Source organism: Cyclopterus lumpus, chromosome 3, assembly GCF_009769545.1.
Source record: "Cyclopterus lumpus isolate fCycLum1 chromosome 3, fCycLum1.pri, whole genome shotgun sequence".
Taxonomy (NCBI): domain Eukaryota; kingdom Metazoa; phylum Chordata; class Actinopteri; order Perciformes; family Cyclopteridae; genus Cyclopterus; species Cyclopterus lumpus.
This window is the reverse complement of record NC_046968.1, coordinates 21,657,229-21,682,171: the sequence shown is the minus strand read 5'-3', so window position 1 is coordinate 21,682,171 and position 24,943 is coordinate 21,657,229. Positions and strand designations below refer to the sequence as shown.

General features: G+C 42.6%; 1 protein-coding gene across 20 annotated transcripts in view; it reads right to left on the bottom strand.

The window, feature by feature from the left end:
• The window catches only part of si:dkey-205h23.2 (CUGBP Elav-like family member 4), a 124,023-nt gene that overhangs the window by 16,987 nt on the left and 82,093 nt on the right, over window positions 1-24,943 (bottom strand). For 13 of the 20 annotated variants that reach the window (XM_034559455.1, XM_034559523.1, XM_034559542.1 and 10 more), the window contains exons 3-5: window positions 22,161-22,209; window positions 13,042-13,170; window positions 9,192-9,271 (exon numbers count right to left, since the gene is read on the bottom strand). In XM_034559455.1, the coding sequence (XP_034415346.1) occupies window positions 9,192-9,271; window positions 13,042-13,170; window positions 22,161-22,209 (258 nt within the window). The remainder of the gene's footprint in view (window positions 1-9,191; window positions 9,272-13,041; window positions 13,171-22,160; window positions 22,210-24,943) is intronic. The other 7 variants (XM_034559576.1, XM_034559594.1, XM_034559585.1 and 4 more) reach the window with 2 other exon arrangements.

Here is a 24,943-nt window from a genome sequence, read left to right as displayed (position 1 = left end):
TGGCTCCATGGAGATTGACAAACGCAAATAAACATAGAACAGACAGACAGATTAAAAGATTACTAGAATAGAGATATACAACGTTTATTTGGCTGTTAAAATTTCAACAAAGTAGGACAACTAACTAATACTAATAGTAACTTTTGCAGAGTTACTTTCAATCAGCAGCGTTTTGCAGATTGCACCTGCCACTTCAGCTGGCCAGCCAGCTAATGAGCTTGTGTTTGTTAGCCACGACTGTTTGTGCACATCTATGGAGTGAATACATAGTTATTCACTGGGAGAAAAACAAGGCAAAACAACAACAACAACCACAACAGCTTGGAAAGCTCCTATTCCAAAATACTGATCCCATCAATACTGATGTCACTGACTGACTGACTTGTTCCATATGCCTGACAAGTCTATTGCTCTGGTTGATTTGTGATGCTTTAACTGGAAGCATGCAGATATGTGAAGACATTGAACACTATCAGTCTGACCATAACCTAAATATAGACTATTTAGAAACAAGGCTGCTGAGAGCATGCATCGCATTTGCATCTTTTGCCATGTGGTTTGGAAATGGCAATCTCCCAATGTGTGTGTTTCCTTTGGGAAATGACCTACATCAAAATGCAGGGTCCATAATACAAAAGATCATACTTTTATTTAAAAGGTGAGTGAGTAGGAACACTCTACATCACAACAAAGTAGAAACAGTGATGAGCATGTGGTTAGTTTCTGTCATCTGATGTTCAGTGTACACAACATCCACGCCTTCGAGACCTAATATCTCTAAGCCAAGGAAGCCAGTGGAAGTGAATGGGCACTTCTCATGACTGCAGTCATTTATAACTGTCAGCTATAAACGGAAGAGAATAGTGAGTGATATTTGCTTTTGCGAACTTTCCAACTCAATTGTACACACTGTGATCCCAGATCCCACAGGAGTCCCAGTCCCCCAGTGGTGAAGCTCAACAGAATACAGTACAAGGTAATTAGGTCTGACAAAAGCCTTCGGCATGTGGAGGGCAAAGTATTGACTTATGGCTCTGCCTTATGGCAGATATAGTTCCATATTGATGTCCGTGCTCCCGAGTTTGCATCCAATTAAATCATTTGAGAGACAGAGACCAGAGTCAGTTCCTCATGTGACATCCAGGCAAGGAGAGAGGCGGGGAGGGTGTCTCTGTGTGAGTGAAAGACGGAGAGATAGACACAGAGAACGGGAGTGCGGAGGCTGCTAGGCAGAGAAAGCAGCCACAGACACTGTCAAGAGGACCAGGCTCCTATTTAATTACAGGCAATGCATGCTGGGAAAGAGCACGGAGCACCACCAGGACAGAAGGACACAGGCAGCCAGGGGGCAGTCAGGATATGATTAGTAAGATCATAAAAGCAAAGACATGGGGAGAAAAGGACTCCATGATCATAACTTGGATTCATCTTTCACAAAATGTCTCATCCTGACAGGGTCAGGACAAATTCAGGCTTTGATTTGGATTTCCATATTTTCTTCGGTTGGAGAAAGTGAAAATGTGAGCGCAGAGGACACGGTGACAGAGAACGACTAGGCTGACCAGTTTGAGTGATGCACCTGTTTTGTTTTTTTTACATTTAAATTGAGGAAGCTAGACCAAACTTGAGTGCTACTTACAGGAGGCATATTAATAAGGCAGATCTATCCAAAAAGAAAACCATGGAAACCAACAAAAATATGCCCTGTGAAGCTGGATATGGCAACTGCACAGTAAGGGTGTGCATATGTGTATATGTGTGTGTATTCAGCCACTGAACAAACACATTCCCAGTCTCACTGTTATGCCGCTTAACTTTATTGTAATTCATACAAAAAGTGTGTCCTATTTTAGTAAGCGCTTCATGAAATTTTAAACAGGAACAGCTAAGCGATATGCCATTGAGAGGGCAGTTTGCCAGGGTGGTCTCATGCTTTGTGGTTCGGTTAGTCACGGCTGCTGCAGCAAAGCTTACAGAATATCGAGTCATATTTTAATCCTGCAGAAATGGGTTGTGTTGTTTTTTTTGTCATCTGTTTTTGTTATCTATTATTTTTTGGATATCTTTTATTATTAAAAGACATCTGCATTTCCTCAACGCAAAAAAAAATGAAACAAGCAAGGTCTTGTTCAGAGGCTTTATAAGTAAGCTTTTTTTCGACTAACTCATGTGGAGAGTGTCTAACAAACATTCTATTAACACGAGCAAGAGAATGTGTCGGCCGTAGATAAATTTGAGAAAGAGGCTTGGGAATAAACGAAGGCATCAGCATGGACCCTGGGGACTCAGATGGGATCCTATCAGAGCGAGCCAGCACCCCACCTCAGGCCAGAGGAGACCCATCTGGTGTTTCTCCCTCGATGCCATTTCAATGAACTAAATCAATACTCCGACGTGGCGGCGTTAACGGCACAGTTTTTCCCCCGTTTCTAATTTCATTTCATCCCACCTCCTGACCTTTTTTCAGTTCTTTCTCAACTTTGTGGACCGGTTGAAGGGAATGGGCTGTTGAATTTAATGAGACTGGCACAGAGCAAACATCCTCCTGCAGCGTTGTTGCTTAAGCCTGCCCACAGCATTGGGGGTCTGATCACATTCATTTTCTGCTTTGTGTATCTGTGTATTCCTATATTCATTTAATACCTCATGAAGAATACAGTGTGAGCATCGGGACCGTGAAAGCCCGAGGCTGCCTGTACTCACCGCACCGTGACGTGAGATGAGGCGAGTCTGGCCTGGTCTGACTTCTCCCAGCAGATTGCTCTGCTGTAGACGACAGCACGGGAGGAGACCCAGTCAGCAATGTCTACTCTGAACTGACTTGGCAGCAACATTAAAGCACTACAACAACCTCTGCAGATGTTGTCGGCACTGCCACTCATATCAGAGTCTAGCATTTCATTGCATGAAAGACACACCTTTCCTTCTTAAATAATGAAATTACTTTTTCCTCTCATCCTCACCCTTGAACAGGTGAATTTCATATCCTCACATCTCGAGCAGAGATATTGTGACTAAATCCAGCCCAATCAGAAAAGGTAGATTTCAGAGTGTGATCCCCTTCACGGATCAAGTGTTTCTATCCACATAAATAAAGAGTAATATGTGGCCAGGTAATGAAGGAACAGGTGGCAGCAGACAACAGGCACTGGATGCAAAGCAGCCACTCCACACTGGTAGCAGAAAATCACAAGCTGACAAACAAACAGAATAATAACCTCCACGGGTATGACTCCTATACCTGGAGAGAAAATGAATTTGCCGAATTTGATAAGGGCCAACCGGGAGCCTTCACTTTTGACAGGTACAACTAAGGAATTTGTCACAGGTTCAAAAACTAATCTAATTTCTTGAACAACACACTTGACTTGTGAAAATCTCACATATTTGATTTTGTATAGGCCGCCAAATGTGTCGCTGGAAAATACACAACGGTAATTGAGGGATTAGAGCTCAACTACACCAGTGAAATGGCATTATGCTTTTATCTCTGCTTCACTGTGATGCAAAGACACTGGTGTTAAGTGTTTACTAACAGGTAAACAGACACTCATCTTCCATCCTCTACAGAGGCTTAACGCAGTATATTGCAATGCTACACTCAGTGAAGGGAAAACTGTCATTATGAAAAGCGGATCGAATGTGAAAAGAATCTTCTCCCCATTCAGCTACTGTTGGTGAAACTTCAGAAATTCTATAGACTCTAAAAAGTATTAATTGAGAATTTGTTAGAAATTAATTGAATACACCATAACACGTTTGTTTGGTAATTGGATGAACCCCGTGTGGGCTTCATATTCAACTCTGTGAACCTTGCTACAGCTCTGTTAGCCTCATGGGAGGACTGTCCCTCATTAACACCCAATGGTGCTGTCTTGGTCTGGCCAGGCTGCATCAAGCCAAAGAACACAGAAGAACAATACTGTCGTTCAAAATGGTATTCTCACTTGTTCTGTACACGGCATTTTGTAAATAACAGTTTCCACAACAATATGTGAGGAGTGCAAACATAAATCTCCATGTAGTATGTGAGCTGGAAGCTTCTACAGTATAGTTTCATGTGGCATTTGATGAATTGTATGTTACAGTGACAATGGTCCCTGGCTTAGTTTTATCTCTCATTAATCCGGAACTATACTATCACACACGCTCATGTTGCTGCCAACACCGGCGAGCTCCACAGGCCCTGTCAGCCACGCTGTGACACCGAACATGACAATGTCTGCAATTTGCTGGGTGTTGTCTGCCTGCCCCCGGCTCTGCCATTTGAAGTGTTGCCACCTGTGCCTCTGCAGTCCTACTGTAATTCAACAGATGAACCAGTGAGATCGCCTGTTCTGTACCCAATCACTTTTTAAGTTAATTTTGGAAGCACCTGCAATCTGCAATAAACATCAATTAAAGCTATGACCCAATCTATCAGCTAGTGCCCTTTTCGTGGCATCCCTTGCCCTTAAGCTTCATTAAAGCCTTTCATTTTGGGGCCAGCGTATTTTGGTGCAGGTATTATTTATGGCATGTGTGCGTGTGCCAGGTAACACAGATGCTGGAGAGAGCACATTAAGAGGGAGAGAGAGACAGGGAGGGAGTGAGAGACAACTCTTTGTTCCAAGGTTCATCCAGACCTCACAGCTGGCAGCAGGCAGTGAGCAGGGCAGCCTACTCTTTGAATTTGCCTCCTGTTAGTCTGTTGTTGACGACATGTGGCAGTGATATTATCCAAATTAACTGCATCCCCCATCGGTACCAAAGCCTTAGTTGGATACTAATGGCCACTTTGCCTATTAATCTGAGAGGAAGTTGGATTTGAGGAGCGAAGGATAACAGGTGCAGGGATAGAGGGAATGAGCAAATGGATATTATAGATTATTAATGAACTTTTGGATGGCTCTTGATCTGCCCCGGGTCTGTTTGGGGCTCCATATGTTGCCTTGGACAGTTCATCTGCAGCAGTGGTGGCTCACTTGTCCAAGCTAATGCAACTGTGCCTGGGCTACAGCAACACAAGCACACACAAGGAGCGCAGAAGTAGGCAGGAGCCAAATCTTTAGAAGAAAGCAAAACTAACAGACAGAGGAGTCGAATTATGTAAATCTTCTGAATGTAAACATATTCTGTTGATTGAGTCGACAAGATATTTTGAGTACAAGGTAAATATCTTAATTATAATCAAATTTCAGGAAGAGGTCTGTAATAATTGTGCTTGATCAGTGTGCCACATGATTATTCTTTGGCTCACGGCCCACTGCTTATTAAAAGCTGCCACTTGTGGTTTACAAGCCAAAAAGTTTGGTCGTTATTTTGCACAACAACCACACACACAGTTAAACCGACTTTACCACTTATTTCCCTCCCTCACTACTTCAATGTAATGCAAAAAGAGGCACCATCAAAAAGATGTGTAAATTACATCTGGCTTCCAGGACGCTATCTGGCTGCCAGGAAGCATCCGTAAATATTTATTGCAGAACATCAGTGAAGTGTGTGAAGGTGTGGATGTCTGCCAGGAAGAGTGTGTGCTCATGTGTGTCCAGCTGTGCAGTACTCAACATACATCCAGCACTGCAGGGAGATGCTTCGTAATTCATAATTTCTTTTACTTAAGCCTTTTTGGACTTTTGGACTTGTTCAAGCCCAACAGAAGTATATCCAATTCGTAATTAACTGCAGTTTGACAAGAGTTACAGGTTTGGTGGCCTCATTCTTCAACTAAACAAATCAACACAAACAAATGCTATTTCATGTGTATCATAACTGCTGTATACTAAACACCATTACACACTCCACAATTCTTTGTATACTTACATCTAAACTATATTCCACATTTAAATCTACATCTATTTTGTAGTGCAGTACAGAGTCCACTGAATCATAGTGATTCCTGCACCTTTCTCTTGCATTGCAGGTGAGGTCCTGTCCTCTCAATATATCTCAACATGCTGTGTGATTATATGTAATATGCAATATGTGGGCCATGATAACCAACACTTGTATTTGTGTTCTATGTCTGTAGCTTGAGGGAAGTGTTTCCTATGCAATCCGATTAACAATTAATGAGCAGCTATAAAGTATTTACAACTTCAAATTATGCCGTAACATACCAATATATAAACACTGCTCTTGGAAAGATGATACTCAGACTATGAAGAATGTAGAAAAGCTGAAAGTTAATGGGAAGCTGATAAACTGCGACTGTCCCTCAATATTACTCTTTGAAATATCGGGAAGCAATTAAGGAAGCAATAGAAACTTATTAATCAGAACCATCCAAAATCTAGGGTGCTTATCAATATTATTGACTTGTTAACCTCCCTTCTAGTCACTGGATGTATGTTCAAGTGTTTTATATTCCATAACAGAAAGCAGCTTTTGGACAGGGGCCAAACTCTCACTGCTAATAATTTGTCTGTGATGAACTGTTTGGAAGTCTCTCATGTTACAGAAGGCAGTGGCATTAAGCCTCACTGTCTATATTAAAAAATATTCAACAGCCTTGTTATCTATTATTTCTATTTTTAAATGCAGTTCATCTTAGACCTCCAACATAGAAAATATTTACAACGATATTCTTCATCTTCATCTTCAGTAGAACTGAGATTCTGGGTTTTCAATATATATATATATTTTTTTTTACATTGACAATATTCAGGCATGATTCTACTTTGACATATCAAAAACAAACAGAAAGGTGCACTCTGTCGAGGCTGTGAGGTACTCAGCAGTGTGATCAAATGTCAAATACACTGTCCGAATCAATGAAAGTATGCCAACTGTCCTCCCCACTGTGCATCTGGGCACAATGTTGCGGTGAGGAGTCGGTGATGCACATATGTTACCACTAATGCCCCCTACCGGCCTGCGGGCAGTTACAAGTAGAGAGTAAGGCATCAGCAGGAAGTAAACGGCAGTATAAAACGGGCAATAAAAGGTTTGAGTCGCAGCAACGACAGGAGGTCCTTGAGCATTTGGCCATAACTCGCCACCCAAAATGTTTTGCATTGGGCTGTTGCAAAATCCGAGATTGATACCATGGATCGACACAGAGGTCACTCACTGACGTGCGACCAATCGCATGATCCTCCTGGCGGTGTACGTAATTCTAACTGGCCATTCCCATGTCAAAAGGTAATTACATCAATTCTGAAATAATATTTTTTGGCCTACTTTCTCAATTTCATTGCTTCACCATGAAGATGACACACTGTCTCCCAATGCAAGGCGACTAATTTCACACTAATTTTAATATTCAGGAACAGGTTAAGAAAGCTGTTCAAACTATTAACTTTTGAGGACTATTTCCTCATGCAAGAGAAACATTTGAATCCGTAAGTAATCAGAAAATAGTCATCCATGCTTTAGTTTGTTTTTATTTAGCTAAACAAATCTGTCTTGCACTTGATACTCGCACAGTATCCGTTTTTTTCATTTTTACAATGGTGATTATTTTTTTAACTGAAAGTTTCCTCAACTGTATCACTCATCAGAATGCATCCCATAATACCAAAGTTGCATCCAGAGGTCTTTTGGCAGATTGCTATATGCACTTGAGAGCTAGATTTTGAACAACCTGTCTGAAAATGTTCAACAATCAAATAATTACATGATTCCTGAAAGCTACTCTAATGCGTTTACATTTAATCAATTGTTTAACTTTCATTTAATTTTAATTTTATTAATATGCCATTTAATTCTTGTTTTTCTTTCACATAGTTCATTTCTGGTTGAAAAATAAGTTTTGATTTATTACCTCAGTAAACTTTGTAAACATGAGCTTACTTTCTCTACTTTCATATCTTCTTGAATGCAGCATGATATTCATTTTGCTTATGATGGTCCCATTTAGAGTAAAATAGGGTAAATATTAAGGCAGCGTATGCTTTAGAGAGCTGCCATGCCCTTGTCTGTGTTTTCGTTGAAAACAACTTTAACCCTTTCAACATACAGTGTGTTTTGAGTTCACGATAGTTAATTGTTAACATTTAGGTCGCATTAAAATGTCAGCGTTCGGTTTGACTTAGCTCCACCCTCAAGTCAATGTGAGTATGTCCATATGGCTCGTGTTAATCTTTTTTCCCTCAATAACTACAGTAAGCAAGTGGAAATTCTATGTGGATTGCAACCGTGACCTTGTCAATACATTTTAGGAATGGCTAATCATAATGAAATAGTTATCGGTTAGTTGTTCCTATTGCTGTTTCTATTGTTCAAGAAATTCTAAAGAAAGCATGCTGTGATATTTACTCACTGTTTCACCACTATGGAAATTAAGCAAAGAACAAACTCATGCCCCCAGTATGCTTGTACTATATAGTTATTTCATCTCTATTTCCATTATTCCACAACTTCAGTCTCAACTTTTTATCAAACAGCATCATATCTATATAGTACAACGTGTGCTCAGGACTTATTCGAGGATTAATGTGCGGTACACAGTACTCGTATCTTTATAAGACTGTGACTTTAAACACTATCTTGTGAAAAGTTAGTTTGAATAGCAGAGGGGGAAATGAATATTGAGTGAAAGTGACATAATAGGGTCTGTTAAATGAAGTAGCTATATTGGATAGTGTGAAGAGGAGGCAACTTTAGAATATGGAACTTGTGTGGGTTGATAAGTGTCAAACTACTATTTAATTACTTATGAGCTAATTAATTCAGAGTTGTTTGGACACTATTAACACTTCTACAATAGGCCATATTTAGCAGGTGTTGTTAAAGAAGAATGAATATTCTTTGACCCTATAGGCCTCACACTTAGCAAAGCATATGATGACCATAAGTCATGTAGAATAAAATCCTTACTTACTATTATTAAGCAGTGATTAGGGGATTATTGAGGGAAACTTCTTTAACTAGTTGTAAAATATAGTCATGCAGAATAATGTATTAATAGTGCTTTTTAAGATGAATGAAGAGCGAATATGCTATTAATATGCATGCTAATATCAATTAATGTTCAATATGTACCTCGATATAAAGTGCTGCCATATAATACATACTGTATACACATACTACAGGGTTGTAAAGAGGACATGAAGACATTGTGTGTACATATTTTTGTCTGAAATGTATGAGTTTTTTGTACGAGACGATCCACAGTGATTGCGAAATTGTTTCCAACGACGTTGAAACGCACTAATTTCAGCTGCTCGAACATTTGCTGTGAATGTGTTTCAAAGTGTGTTACTTACAGGCATAGTCTGTCCACCATGCAGGCTGTTGATGGCGGCCTGCGCTTCTGAGTGGCTGGAGAACTTGACAAAGGCGCAGCCTGGATACACAGAAAAAGAGAAATAGAGAGGAGGGGCACAACATCAGGGAAGGGCCTCGAATATGGGGGTAAAACACCATTCATTACCATTGTTTTCATGTTATCGGGTTTGTAAATATATTCGGCCATGTGTGTGTTCAGTGCATAACTCTGAATAAATCAGTCTAATTGTAGTGAAAGCATTGGCTGCGCGGAACATCCTGTCCCTCGCCCATTTCTAATTCCACCCCCTCCACTTCGGAGCATGGAGCCAAGGCGTTTACTATCCCGACTTGTTTGTGATTATTAATCTGTTTAATATTTACACATTGTGATTTGTGTGCAGTCACTCATAAAAGAGATTATGATGACAAAGGCATAATATTATAATCTGCCTATCTAACCGAATCTTTGCTCGCACATAATTTCAGACAGAGGGGGGTGGGGGGGCTTTGCTCAAGGGGCATTCAAATTATCTTAAATCTGTTGTGTAGTTAATGCACAAAAGGAAAAGTCAACATAGATAGTTGGCCGCAAGACAAGGGAACGGGTGTTGGCTGCAGTGTTCTGGAGCCTCATTGCATTCACGTTGGATTATAATAACCTGCAATATATATCATTTATAAGGTTACGTATTTTAAACACATGATGTATCAGTGTGTAGGTAAGGACAGGTACTCAACTTCTACAACATTAAGAGAAGTGAAATACAGTGGAACTGAACTGTGGTAGTCTTCCAAAACCCATTAAATTAAACAGGAGCTATTTCTCTAAGCGTTATGGTCGTCATCGACTACTCAAGGTATTCTGTTATGTCCTATTCTTATCCTTGCCTTCAGGTAGCTCATGTGTTAAGTCAAGAGATACCTAATTAACAAACTCGCGGATTAATTCTACCCCCTTTTCATTAATCGAGAAGCACCAGCGTCTTAGAACCGGACAGGCTTTTCCTGAGTTCAATCCTTGGTTCCTTAAGAACTGCTAATACCTATTTAAAATGGTTACATATGTTCATCTGCATTTATCCATTCCCATTAAAATGACAAACACTGATAGGTCGGCTCAGGAGATGTTTGACCCGTTCACTCCTACATCTCAGGAGTCAGCTTTGCTTCCCAGATAAACAACTAAATAATTTCCTGACTAAATCAAATGGAATCAATGGAAGACAATGAGCACCTTTACCTGAGGCCCTCCTTCCACATTCACACAATAAACGCTAAGCAACGGAAACTGTTGTGTGCAGATATATGGAGAGTTGTAAAGGCCACGTCTTTCCTGTACGCTCAAATGTTCTATAGATCTACAGAGGCCCACGGATAAGTCAAAGAAGCCTTTGATTGTGTCACAGCACTTTAAAACCCGTTTACTTCACTTGAACGCCGCTCTGGCTGGAAGCAGGAACGGTCTGCATTTGGCCAACTGAAATGTGCCATTTGAACTGCAAGTCTGTCTTTGAAGGAACAAATGCATTTCACCTTTTTTTAGTTGAAATAATGCAGTATGTTCTTGCAAAGGCCTTTTCATTTTGTAAGGCAAGATAACATGCTGCTGGTTTCCTAACAAGGCTATCATATTTTGTGCCAAAATCCCAGTGACCCCAGCAGCGCAGCCCATCCAGAAGGACCCTGAAAACTGCAGGGCTTGGCACACACCATCAAGAGCAAAGTCATGTTGTACATGCAATGTCCTTAAAATTTCACCTCCAAATAAAACAAAAAACAAAACAATGCTTTTAGCCACGCTTTTCCTGACCTAGAAAAAAACAACATTAAGGGACTCACAGCACAACATCTCAGAAGATTGGAAGTTCTACAGCCTCATAAATTATAGTGCACATTTAGGTTTTTGAATTTGATGGCTCAGAATGAGTTTGGGGGGAAAAGGAGAAAGAGAGATTGTATTGCTTTCAAGCGAGAGGATCTGCACAGCCTTTTGAATTCCCGGGGTAATAATATGTATGCATGAATTCCATCCCGCTGGATGGGTGACATTTATAACACAACTTAATTATAGACCTAAAAGCCATCTCTCTATTTTTCCTGACAATTCAGGGCTCCATTCAACTCTGGCAGCAAGTGTTGCACTTTGAAAGTACTTTGAGGAGCAGCGCCATTGAGAGATGGATGTTAAACTTCTCGGCCTTTTTATTGGGTGAAGAGGGGTGCTGAAAAGCTTCTGAGTAGCATAAATTTACATCAACAGGGGACAAAGCCTCCATCATGGAACAGATAGCACTGTCAATTTCAAGGTCTGTCTCATTCAAATTACGGGAACCTCATCCCAAGCGAGGCGGCTTGCAAAATAATTTGCCGTAACATCCCGTAATGATTGCGTGGGACTGTTGCACAGTGAGTGATAGGATCAGATACCTATATACGAGATCTTTGTCTGGGGGTAGCATTCATAGTCAACAATGCTCTACAGATTCCATTTTATGGCAGTGGAAACTTGAATAAGAGTTAATGATCAAGCCAGTGATAATGGAGACGAATACCAACACAGGAAACGTATGGTATGTGGAGAGAGGAGAAGGAGAGATGAGGTGCAAGGTGCAGGAGGGTGAAAAGGAGTGAAAAGCACGAATGAGGGAGAAAACTAGCTCCTGTCTGACACAGCAGCACCGGTTTTATTTGATTTTATGTGCTGTCAATCAGCTTGAGGCATCTGAGCAGAATGGAAGAGAAGGAGCCGGAGACGGAGGGAGAGACAGCAAAAGAGGAAACAAGCCAGGGAGAAAGAAAGGTAGTGGGCCGGTGGGGCAACGCAGAGCAATAGACCCGGGATTAACAGTGAGAGGAACAGATGTAGACACAGATAGGCGTGTGGTTCAATACAGCCAGCCTTTCTCTTTGATATACTCGGAAGGCTTGCACATTATCAACCCCTCTACCCCTTGCCTTCCCACACATCCTTTCGCACATCCAGACCCTTCACGTATGAGAATAAATCACACTCAACAGAGAGAGAGGAAGGTTCCAAGCAATATCACCGGCGTTATCGCTCAAATTGTGGCTTTGAGACACAAACCCATCAAAGGATGATGGGGGTGCCTCTCGCTCTCTCAGAACAATCCCTCCTGCATCGCACATTTCACAGGCATCTTTAATTTGACTGTGCTCTACTAACTAAATAGCACATACGCCACAGACATGAACGAATAAGCTGTTCCTGAATGCAGGCAAATCTGCTGCACAGTGAGTGACAGCAGCAAAACCCGGAGCCTGGCTCTTTATTTACAGTAGGACATTATGGTCCAATGATGTCTCTGGGGAGGGATGATGGGAATGTGGGAAACAAACATGATTACACCCCTCCGCTTTTCAGATAACAGGATGAGCAGGAGGAGGAAGAGGAGAAGAGGGGTGCGCTGAAAAACGAGGTGTTGTGTGATGTTTTTGTTGAGTACAAACCCATGGTGAGAGGAGCTGCCTTGATGAAGGGACAACATGAGAAGAAGTTCGGAAGGGAAAACAAAAAGGGAAGAGGAACACAGAGAGTAGTGTGAAAGAGGAAATTGGGAGGGGAGGTGTCGGAGCACAGTGACAATGAAGTATGCAAGAAATGCTTGCGAGACACATAAGAGGTGGTGAAAAAAAACAGAATAGCTGAAGGGGAAGATAAGTTATTCAGAAGAGCAGAGTGGATCGCAGACGATGTCAATGAGTGCAGAGAAGGTGAAGCGCGGAGCAGAAGGAGAAAGAAAGACGGCACACGTAGACACAGACAGACGGAGGGATTAAGAGGGACAGACAGGGGAAAGAAATAGTGGGAGGTGTGTGGGCTCTGACCCTTACTGGCCCCATCAGGCCCTCGCAGGACGGTGCACTCCTCAATCTGGCCAAAGGTCTCGAACAGCCGCCGGACGTCGTCCTCGCTCTGCTGCTTGCCAAGCATTCCGACAAACAGCTTCCTGTCTTCTGGATAGGAAGAGAGGAAGGGGAAGGGAAGGAGGGTGGAAGAAAGGAGAGAACAGACAAATGCTACAGCTGATGGCATTGTTCTGTTGAGCGTAGAGGAACTTGTGCAACTCAAACCCCCCCCCAACCCCCCACCCCCCTTTTATCAGCAGGCTGCTGTGCTGCTGCGGCTGCTGCTGCTGCCGTTGTTATTGTTGTTGATCTCACTGATGTGTGGTGTGCCACCCCACCCCGGTATGAGGGAGATATATTCTTGTTTCCAGTGAGCTATTCAAGTCTGCCGCGGTGACGTTTGATACAGATGATGTTTGGAGCGCTGTGGGTTTCAGGTAAAGTAAGAAAGAGAGCGCGAATATTTTGCACATGTAGACAAAGTGTTAGATTGTCTGGGGGCTCAAGTCACAGAGTTGAAAGAGAACATGGAACGAGAACATGGTGTTACATTTTCTCATCACCAAAGGAGCAGGAATTATAATAAGCAACAATAAACTCCGCAGCACAATCGATCCCGTAATAAACTTGGGAAAAGTTAAAAATACTAAAAAAGAGAGTATCCGCTCCACTTTCTGCTGACATGTAAAATATGTCGTATGAAAACAAATTGAAGACACTCTCATTTTTTCAGCATGAATGGCGAAAGTCAGGGAACAAATATCGAATACATATGGAAAATGAGTCAAGTAGAATTTAAAAAGAAACTCACATGATTGTGCGCATTGCCCAATGTTGGCCTTCCAGAAGTAACATCTGAAGCGTTTCAGTGTAAAGTTGTTTGTAAATTAAGCTAGATTCCCAATTCAAAGAAATAATTTGACTTCCTACAATTTTGTGTGAATAAAGTGTGATTTACACCTGGAATGACGTTGAGTACTGGCTTCTCCAAATATTCCTGACTAACATTCAGTGTAAAATTATCAGTTTTGCTCCTCATTAAGTTTGAAAGGCAGGTCCACCTATTCCAATACCGTTATTGCCACTGCATGTCAGATTTGATCCTGAGCTCCAGATTTATGGGCACACTACCACTATATTTTGGCCAGCCAGAAAGCTGGACTTCTAATTAATCTTCCCAGTGTCCTTGCATTACACAGTGCATTCATCTTCTGTACATCTTTTACATTATGCATCCCCTATTCCGCCGTGTTGTGCAATGAAATGGCTACTAGCAAGAACCCATCGCCAGAACTGATGGAAAGTGGCAGGAAGAGGAAGAAGAGTTTATTGGAAATGACACTGTTGATCTTCAGCGTGAGTCATTTGACTGGTAGGGAGCCGGCGAGGAGCGCAGGGCGAGAGCATCACCTGGGCCTCGACAGATGTGACGCCTCCTGTACCTGCCAGGCCCCATTAGACGCAGCTGTTCTAAAAATAAAGCACCAGGGCTTCCTTTCTGCAGCGGGGAAAATCGGATCCTGTTCCCTTCCTGTAAAGTTCAAATGAGACACGTGCCTGCTACCCGCTTGGCCACACAAATGAGCACCTGAATAATCAATAAGGCCACGCTGCCTGGTCTCTACTGCTGGTGTTGTAGCGGTGGAGTCAGTCCATGTTCCTGCAGTCACGCCTCACACAGCGAGAGTTCTCAAACCCACCAGCTGAGCCTATACAACTGCTCATTACTGTCCCTCCACCCCTCGGAGCTCCGGGGTTGGAAGTGAGCGAGAACACCTGAGGTGATCGCTACAGAGACAGCCACTTACCATCAACTGGGATTAGCAAAGACCGACATGGAGGACAGACTTCTAGCTGGATATTAGGCAACAGTGGAGGCGCTGCATGGCTGTAAAGTCGCCCCTGAACAGGTGTTGGAGAGAAATGAGCCTGACCCCTGTGCATGGCAGCAAAGGTGAAACATGAAATGAGGCAACAGCCTGTCCAGAGCACACATGACTTTGCCTTGATTGTCCCTCCATCTTTCAGTATTGCACCGAGGTGTCACTGTTACAATTTTAATGGACAGAGTGCAGTTTTACAGGCCTCCTGCAGTGTGTTAATGTTTTGGGACAAAAGTCTCATCTCGGTCCTGGCCCGAGGAGATCTAATGGCGGCTTTACAAGGCTAATTAACAAGCCATGAGCGAAGTAATGAACTTTCCAAATGTGCTGGCAAACGCAAAAATAAATTACACCCCAGTGCAGGCATTAAAGCAAGTGTGAGTGTACTTTGGAGCCTTCCTTTGGGAGAGACACGGTGAGAAAATGAATTTGGGGCAGCTATCTTTTCATTGCCTGACCTAAGAGTGTCTCAGTCGGCCCACTGCATGCCTTGGCCAGAGTATAGATTGCTATTAATTAGTCCGCTTTGCAGCTGACTCCAAAGCAGCTCTTATTGGATTTTGCATGTTCTCGCTCATCGCCTATGGCCACTCGCAAGCTTTAAATTGGCATTTTATGAATATGAATAAATATCTTGTAATGCACCCTCTGTACGACGACTCCATAACTCCAAAGTGTTATCCATTAAAATTGGGAAGAGTAGGGGGAAAAAAAAGAATAATCTTCTCAAGTACAGTCATGTATTTGCATTAAGAGGGGTGAGGACCTTCATATGGAACTGTCTGAGGATATAGAAGTATGACAGAACTCATTGAGCCGACTGTTTGACCTCTTGGTACTTATCTCTCATTGAGAGGGGCTCATCTTATCCCTCTAACCGAGCTGAGCCACACAGCTGGAGAACATTTGAGCTCTACAGCACTTCTCTGCCCTACTCTGAAGAGACCTTTGTAATCTGCACTTTCAAAACCTTGCCTCTACTTTAAAATAATAATGTGTGTGCATTTGTGTGTTGTAGACATGAAGCCAGGCCACATCATTTTGATGATTCTTTGTATCACCATTGTTATTCCTGGACATAAATATAATTAGTAGATTCAAGTATACAATGGCATGGGTTTGAGTGTATATGTGGAAGATATTTTTATTACATTTACTGGAGTAATTTATTTACAAATTACTGGATATTTGCAATGCAAATAGTTGTATTATGTTCAGGTCTTTGCCAGTGCACAGACAGACTTCTTCTCATACGCAAAGTAATTCACAAGTCTTTTTTTGTGTTTCCTCATCTTCTGACTGAAGTTGGGAGCAATTGTGTGGAAAATGGTTCCATGTCAGCCTGCAGCCATGTCCAAACTGAGGTGGCATGTGGACAGCCCCGTTTTATGAATGCAAATAAAAAAAAAGGAGATCAAAAAAGTTATCAAAACACTACTGACATCTGACAATTGCTTGTCTCAGGAAGCCTTTTCATTTCAGCGCCCCGTATATTAAAAATTAATGGATTTTGCACAGACGCCATATGCTGTCAAGATTGATGCTTCTCTCCCTGGAATAAAGTGCTACTTGTGTTGTAGGCTGCAGTATATGCATATAGAGTATGCTTTTCCTTTCCTCGCATCTCCTTTTGTCTCTCTATTGCCCTCCCTGTAGCTTTCTCTTTACCCTTTAATGACATCCCTCACCCTATCCTTTCTCTCCGGGCAAATAGTGCTGTGATTTCTACTTTTCAAAAGTTTCTGCTTTTGTTTGGCAATAATGGGAATATTTTTCGTTAAATAATTACTCTCCTGCTACTGTGTGATGGTAAATATATATATATGTATTTCTTTTTACAATTGTATTACTTTTTTGCCCGCCGGTAGCAGTCAGGGATGCTTGGTAGAAGTAAGTATCCAGATAGCATGGACAGCTGCATCTAAAGATAAATGATGCCTGCTAGGCCGCTGGGTGCATTTCAAATGCGGAGTAATGTTCCAGGCAGCACAACTGAGAAGTTGTGCTTCTTCTGGTCTCATTAGAAAAGCCTGACGCTGGTGTCCTACTGCCTGGGAGGCCTGCCACCAGACATGCTCCCACATGTAGACGTACACACCGGGTGTACAGTACAAACGTGTTTTTGAACGGCTTCTTAATATTGAGTGAGACAGGCAGGAGTCTGTTTGGAATCAAGCAGTGCAATTTGATTTCTGAATAGTTTTTTTTAAGATAATGAGCATTGTATGTACATTTGTACATTATTGAGAAAGAAAGAAAGTCCTAGAATAGACACTGTTGGGGTTGATGTTGTCAGAAACACTCTTTTGTTGTTGAGCATTGTCATAATCATGAGGTAATAGGCCTTTCACATTCATATCTTTGTAATCTTTGTACAGTCTTTGCTACACCACTTTGGATTCTCTCTTAGGGATCAATACTTAGTTTTTTTAATGGCACACATACTACACAGTATTTAAGATTAATTTAGGCAGAAAAGAAGTCACCATATAATATTTCTGATCATAAAAGCTGATCACAAGTTTTAGTTCTTGCCATATTAGAATTATTGCATAGGATTTTTTTTTATCTTCGGGGCTTAACAGAAGAAGTGTATATGGCAAATATGGTGATGCTGCAAAGTGAGTGTGGGACAATTACTTGCTATAATAGTAACGAGTGCAAAAGGGTGACTGAAAGGTATCTTCATTAAAGACATTGCCAAAAAGTGGCTTTCAGACAGCAACAATACAACATGAGGATAAATGGAAGACAACAAAAAGAGTTTATGATGTAACATGGACATTTATCTCCCATTTTGCAACCATTGGTCAAGATAAAAAATATATCGACAACCTTTCCTTAGAATGGGAATCGGCCCATATGAGGTGATTTCTACCGCTACGGTATTTCAAAGTAATGTTTAACTTAGATAATTATTCACCCACTTAATCAATGTGAAATTCTTTATTCAGTAGTTTTACTGAAGAAATCTTACAAACCTGTGTGTATGTACAGCTTAATTTCTCAACCCCCACTTTCTTGTCGCCGTTACAGAACATATACTACTAAATAAGCCCCATTCTACTTCTAACTCGTGTTTAGTTCCTCTCCAGCTGACATTAGTAATTGGACCCGATCCCAGTAAAAATGATGCGCAAATGCACACTAAACCTTTCTGCTGCTGTTCCCAATCTGATGTATGCAAGTGGATTATGCAGTATAGTGAGGTGGTAAATGGAACAATCAGAGGAGAACAAACATTCGAATTGTCAGTGTATCAAGCATGATGAGAGGATACAGGCTCCGCATTTGTAAATGCATTACTTATACCACAAGAGCTGTTACACCCATTTACCCAGCGGAGTGAGAAGGATCAAAAACCAGAACAGAACAATCAAGGAAATGTGTGAGGAATTGCCCGTTGCGGCCCGTGTCCAAATATTTTAACTCATTCTTTTTGCACTTCAGAAACATCATTCTCTCATGGCTCAAACATGGATCTTTACAACAAAGTAATTTAAATCGATGCCTTTTTAAACCTTAATGAATACAGTGCAATGGTCACTGTTGTAAATCCCTGAATAATCTTGCCTGTTCAAGAGTCCCCATGTCTGTGTGTATTTCTCAACACACACACGCAGACACACACATATCAACTGCTGCCAGGGTTCTTACGGACTTTTCAGAGTTTTGCACGATTGTGTCCAGAGGCACAGAGGGATCCTCTGGCTTCATTTGCATGTAAAGTGCAGCGCGCTCTTCTGTGGGCGTGAGGGGCCTCCAGACAGCCCCTCCCCTGTGGCCTGCCAGACTGAGCCAGCCAGCAGCCCTCACTCTTTCCTACCTGCTGGGGTGGGGCATGACAGCACAGTGCGCAACATCTTAAGGTCCTGTCAATCTCATCAATGCCCCGACTGGGGTCAACCATCTGAAGAGCAGCAGGTTGGCAAGGACAAACACGACCCATTCACAAAGACTCCCCTCAGCCAGACAGACAAAAGGCATGGATAAGATATTAAAAAGGCTCACACGGGGCTGCGAAGAATAAAATGCAGGGATTGCAATGCCTTTGGCACTCTGTAAGTATCCAATAAAACAAAAGTATAGGGAACTAATAAACAAGTAGGGTAAAGAGACTGTGTGTAGACAAATACACTGAGAGTGGCACTTTGTGAAAAAGTCGATGTTGATGGAGGTTGCTGGGCATTTCGGGAGAGTGTTGAAACCATCTTATCAGAGTTAATAAAAGGAGAAGGTGTTGCATGCTGACCCGTCATCTCTCTTCTCATCAGTGTGGTCTCCAGTCTCACAGCAGTGGCTAGAGGAGTGGGACCTGGCTCCAAGATTGTGTTTAGATAATGGCCATCTCCAATCATAGATAATCTGGCCCCATCTTTTCTTCATAGACACAGCGGCAGACAAGGTCAGTTGGAAAAAGATTCCTGGCGAGGCGAGGAGGAGATGGGGATGGGACGGCTCTGAGATGATTTACTGCTGAGATTCACTCAGCTGCCTCCATCACCCTCCGTTAACTTTCTCATCCTGTCGTCTCTTCCCCTCTCGCTCTTTTTGTCTTCAATCCCCTCACTCTCTCGCATTCCTCCATGGGCCTCGTACTGAATCCCCACCCCTCTCACTATCACTTGCTCTATCTCTCCCTTTGCACTGCAGTACCAATGAGACGGAGTGAGGGAGAATGAAGGAAAAACAATAGAGAGGGAGAACAAGGGATTTCTACTTTTCCTCATTTCAGCCTCTTTTGTTTTGATGAAATTGCTCAGGTTTCAAGTGGAGCTATATTAGCGAGTCTGTCCCTGCACTGACCACAGACTGAGTGAGCAGACAACGTATGCCTTGATTGTGTCTCGGTATCTCTGAGTTAAAATCATGGTTTGATGGAATTGGGCAGGGAAAAAAAGTGGTGTTAACCACATCAGATAAATGTGGACTTTGTGGGAAAGGGGTCGACTGACTCAAGGAACAGAAATAGATTTCAGGGCTGTGAAGCTCCTCTTCCCCCCTCCCATGCTCCATTTTTTCTCGATAATCAAAGGAAAAAATAAAATAAGACATGAGTCATTGTAATAGACAGCAAGAGAATCAGCTCTGTGATCCACAATGGCAGCCGAGCAGCATGATTGTGTGGCGCCAGGGCCCCCCTAGTCATTTTGTGAGCTCTGGTTTTATTCTCCTCCTGACACTCCCATACCCCCAGAGACAAGTCGTCTCATAGGGACACTGTGAGGGGCTACTGGAGTCTCCAAATGGAGTAATGGGCCCTAATGCCTGCACAGGCACGTAATCGAGACCTCTGCACAAGTTCCCATGACAGATAATTGCTGATGTCTTGGTCGTGATAAATGTGAATCCATTCTAGAGGTACAAATGTCCCGGTGCAGCCCTGTGTTTGACAATCAAGAGGCCCCACTGGGATTGGTGTACCTCACTGCTCCCCAGCCTTCCACCGAAGAATCCCTCTCTACTTTCTCTCCTTTAGTAAGTCTTAGCTGGGCTGTCTATTTCACTTTAACCACAGGCCTTCATAGTAAATCTCATTTCATTGGCAGCTGTGACTGTGGTTTACTTCCCTGGCCTGTCTGCTGACTTCCTGTTGCCATTAACGCTCAATATCTCTGTTGGGGCCTGTCTGCTTGGTCTTATTTCATTCTATCCTGTCCTCCCATATAGAAAGTCCATCTTGACAGACTAGCAGAGGCTGTGCCAGGCTAAGAGCTCTCAGTATTTCATTCACACTGCCGGTTCATCTCCCTTCTCTTTCTGCTGGAAAAAAAAGGTTGTAATTGATATTGGGACCCATCCATCCTCCCTTTTTAAGTCCAGAGATCCAATTTATCTTGGTGAGAATGCCGATTGGCTCTCGCCCATGCCTTGTCGGTCAGACTTTGCCTGTTTTTAGATAGCTGTTAATTAAAGTGCCGACCTGACAAAAATCAGATCTACACGGGGGTGTGTGTGGCAATATAAATTGTCCATCTGATTCACACTTGACGACATAAATCAGCAAAGTGGCTCAGTCTAATCTGACCTAGGCAGTCTAAATCACCACTCTGAAATGCAAGCACAGGGCAGACACTGACTGCTCCAATTAGATCTTATTCCACCCATGTACATCTTTAACAGGCTTCATCTGCATTAACCTCAGTGGTGTTAGTCACAAATGGCTTCAGAATGATCTAGTCAATCACCTTGTCAGTCAGATTAAAGATGGAGGGAGGAGGCTATGCAAAAGAACAGTACTATGTCAAAGTACAATCGCCACACTTTAATGTCATGATTAATGCCTTACTTTTTAAAGAAGAACTTTCTTTAAAAAAAATTGTAGAAACTTGTAGAATTGATCCCGTTGATGCACATATGCAGTATGCCAGTAAGTGAGTCCAGCTGGAAGTCTAAAATCAAACATTGAATCACACTGAATCTCACTTGGATAACTTTTAGATGTTTTAACAATCCATTCTATTTAATCCCAATGTAATCATGGGACAGTACTGTAAATTATGCAGACAGATAGATAGGTAGTCAAACGGGCAGTTCGAGAAGTAAGCAGGTAAGCTGGAATGCACAGTGGAAACATTTGTAGTCAATACTGTCCATGTGGATGTTGAAAAACTAAAAAACAGATCCCACAAAGAGGTTCCAAACACCTTGAATAATGATACGTCCCACTTTGAGAGACTTACTTTATGCTGTCTCTTCCCTTCATTCAGTGACTCATATATTAATACACCCATTCAAATACCGTCCCTGTCCATGAAGTAGCTCTGAGGTGATGATATAAGTGTGTGTGTGTGTGTGTATGTGTGTGTGTGTGTGTGTGTGTGTGTGTGTGTGTGCATGCTTATTTTTGTATATTTGGGGTCTATTCCATTGCATCTTATCACTATTATCTGGGGATGTAGATCCTCTAAACCCCTTTTTCTTTCTTTTTTTTTTACCATTCTCTGTCTCTTTTATTTCTCTCCATGTTTCTCGGTCTTGTCTTTGAACCGCTCCCAGTGACTGTGAACCTGAGACAGCCCCTCTGCTGGCACAGATGGGAAGTCAATAGAAGCAAGTGACCTATATTACGGGATACTCTACTAACTCCCAGTGTGTCTCAAGTGAGAGCAGAATATTAAGGATTGCATGTAGGCTGTTCCAGTGTATTTGTGTGTTTGTGTGTGTGTTTTTTTTAGGGGGGTGTGCAACGGAGACCAGGAGAAGGTTAATTACCTCCTCGTCCTTCGCTGTCGGCTGGCTTTACTTGGATGGGTCGGTTCATCTGGAGAGAGAGAGAGAGAGAGAAGTAGAGGGAGAGAGAGAAGGAAGAGATGGGAAATCCCAGGTTAGCACAAAATGTTAGGAGAGAACAAGTCAAATGTGGCAGTGTTCCTGGCGTTAATGTCTTGATTGTGTCCTGCTCTGTGAACTTAATGCAAGAATCAGCAGTGATGATGCCGTAAAAAAGAGATCAATCTGTTCGGTTCTCTATGCCAACGTGTTTAATTAATCCAGGGCACTGCCTCTAGAGAAGCCTGAATTCCCCTCACAGTTCAGCAGAATTAGCACTTTTCAATGACGGAACCACACTGGGTGTCAGATGGCACTTGGAGATTAATGCCATTACATCAGCCACTCCCAGACCCACAGGGAGAGGTCCGCTCAGGCTGGTCCTTGCTCTTCCTGTCCCCTCCTGGCTCCAGACTCCCAGTCACCAGCTATATACTGCTCATCCCTGACCCTTAGCAATCCCTCTTCCTCTGCCTTCATCCTTTCCTCCTCTCTCTCCTCTCGACCCAGAAGGCCCTTTGCAACTCCCAACCAATATGCCACTGGTCTGGACAGCCAACCCCACCTTGCCCCAGCCTGCCCTTCCTGGAAGCTGCTGAGAGCCACCGAACAGCGTAGCTGTGAAACAGCTTGTGAAAGGTTAACAGTGGGGAATCGATAAACAACCTTTGAAGAACCATTTTATAGTGAAGTGAAAGCAAAACGTCGCCAAGCTAACATAAAAAAAAAACCTTTTAAAAACTGCACGCCGTGAATAAAAACTCCCCTGGCTCTCTTTGCTCCCCTGTCTATGGTTTCCTTTTCTTTTTTTTTTTGTCACTACCCAGAGTTGAATGTGAAAACAGAAAAAAACACTTGATCTTGTCACTTCTCTGAAACAGAAATAATATCTCCTCTTTCCTTAAAAGGGAAGGTGTTATGAGCCACACTCAAAGACCCTTGCCTATTGAAGCTACCCACGCATGTCATATTTGGCATTGTGTTTTATATTTGGCATGGTGTTTCATATTTAGCATGGTGTTTTGCTGGCTTCAGTCAGCAGTGGGCCTATCTTTCTAACTAGGCCATGCAGACAGGTCCAACATGTGAGTGCCAGTGAATGGCACACGATACTGCCCCTCAGATCAGTCAGAAAGGGCAGCACAGTGGGTGTGTGGCCCTCAGGCAACGCAGCTCTTGACAGCAGTTGACCATGGCCAAATATAGAACTAAGGCTTGAGACATGTATAGACAAGCGTATACATGGTGACACCCTGGGGACGTAATGTACTCGCCTAGCAATATGCTGTGGCACTAGAACAAAGCTCATAGAGATGACGGACGCATCACAAAGACGCATATGAAGCCGCACACACACACACACACACACACACACACACACACACTGATTCAGACGGAAGCGTAGTCAAATCCAGAAAGAGGGACCCGCACACACACATTCACAGATGTAAATGCTAACTATCACTTCTTCTGATATGTAAAAAATAAGTAAATAAAAATCATGTTTTGGCGTTATTCCTATAGGGCGGACATCGTTGATAGTGTTCGACTTTGCAGACACTAAGCAGCAAAAGCCATTTTGGAATGTGTCACTAAATGTCTGTATGCTTTCAAGGGGGAAGAAGCCCAGATGTTTGAGCTGCAGCCTCTACTGTGTCGAAGTCTGGCTTACTGAGACTCTGGGAGAACTGAGTAGACAGAGTTCTGTTGGTTTGTGTTCATACTCTGGACGAAGGGCTGAAAGGGCTCTTAACATCATTATTATCATCCTTGTATGGCCTTAAACAGCCAGGCGAGGACAGTATCACTCTTCACTATTGCCCTGAATATGTTTGCAAGTGAGTCTGAGGTAAAGTTAGAGTAAGGTGAGGTTTTGCAGGCTGTTCTCATTCACTTCTTTTCGTTAAAACCACTCAAATAAATGCACTGTAGTTTATAAACCGTGTAATTGTAAGCCAGGACATGCAGGGCTTCCGCTAAGGAACTCGGTAGACGTAGATTAGTTCTCATAGGAATGAGGTCGAGTGGATAAGCAAACATAGTACTTTCATCTGGGAAACCATTGTTTTATTATAATTTAAGTAATAAATATACTTATTTTAACCACCACGGTTTTTCCTAAGCCTAACTCAGTGGTTTTGTTGCCTAAACAGGTTCTGCACTGCAGGGCCTTGTGCGGGCGCACTAATCGCTTATGTTGCTGGACATTCGTAAGAGAACGGACAAAAAATCATCTATCCCTTTATCAATATGAACCTTTGTATGAGGATATACGTTGAGGGTGTGTGAGTATGCTGTGGAGAGAGTTAAGGTCAGTTGGAGCATTGTACGCAGTATTGTATTTAAGGTGTGTAGTGTGTGTGAGAGAGAGTGTGAGTGTGTCTTGTCAGCTGCTCAGGTTTGGGGAAGAATTCGTCTCATATAAGAGGTTTAGAGTAGCCTGAAGTCCCAAGATCCCTGTCCAGTGATCAGTCAGCTTCTAGGTCTTAAACGGCAGCGATTGGTCAGGAGGCTTCATTAGTAGCCCCTGAGCCACTGCAGCAACAAGAGTCATTAGACAACCCAAAAGTACACTTGGGGTTGCTAGGCAACCGAGCGGAGGTGGCCGGCTGCCCGTTGGTCTGTGGGCTGTCAGCCAACCAAGTGGCACTCCTTTCTTTCTTCTTTCTTTCTTCTTTTATTCTTTACTTTGTCCAAGGAGGTCACAGTATGAGGGGAGGGGAAAG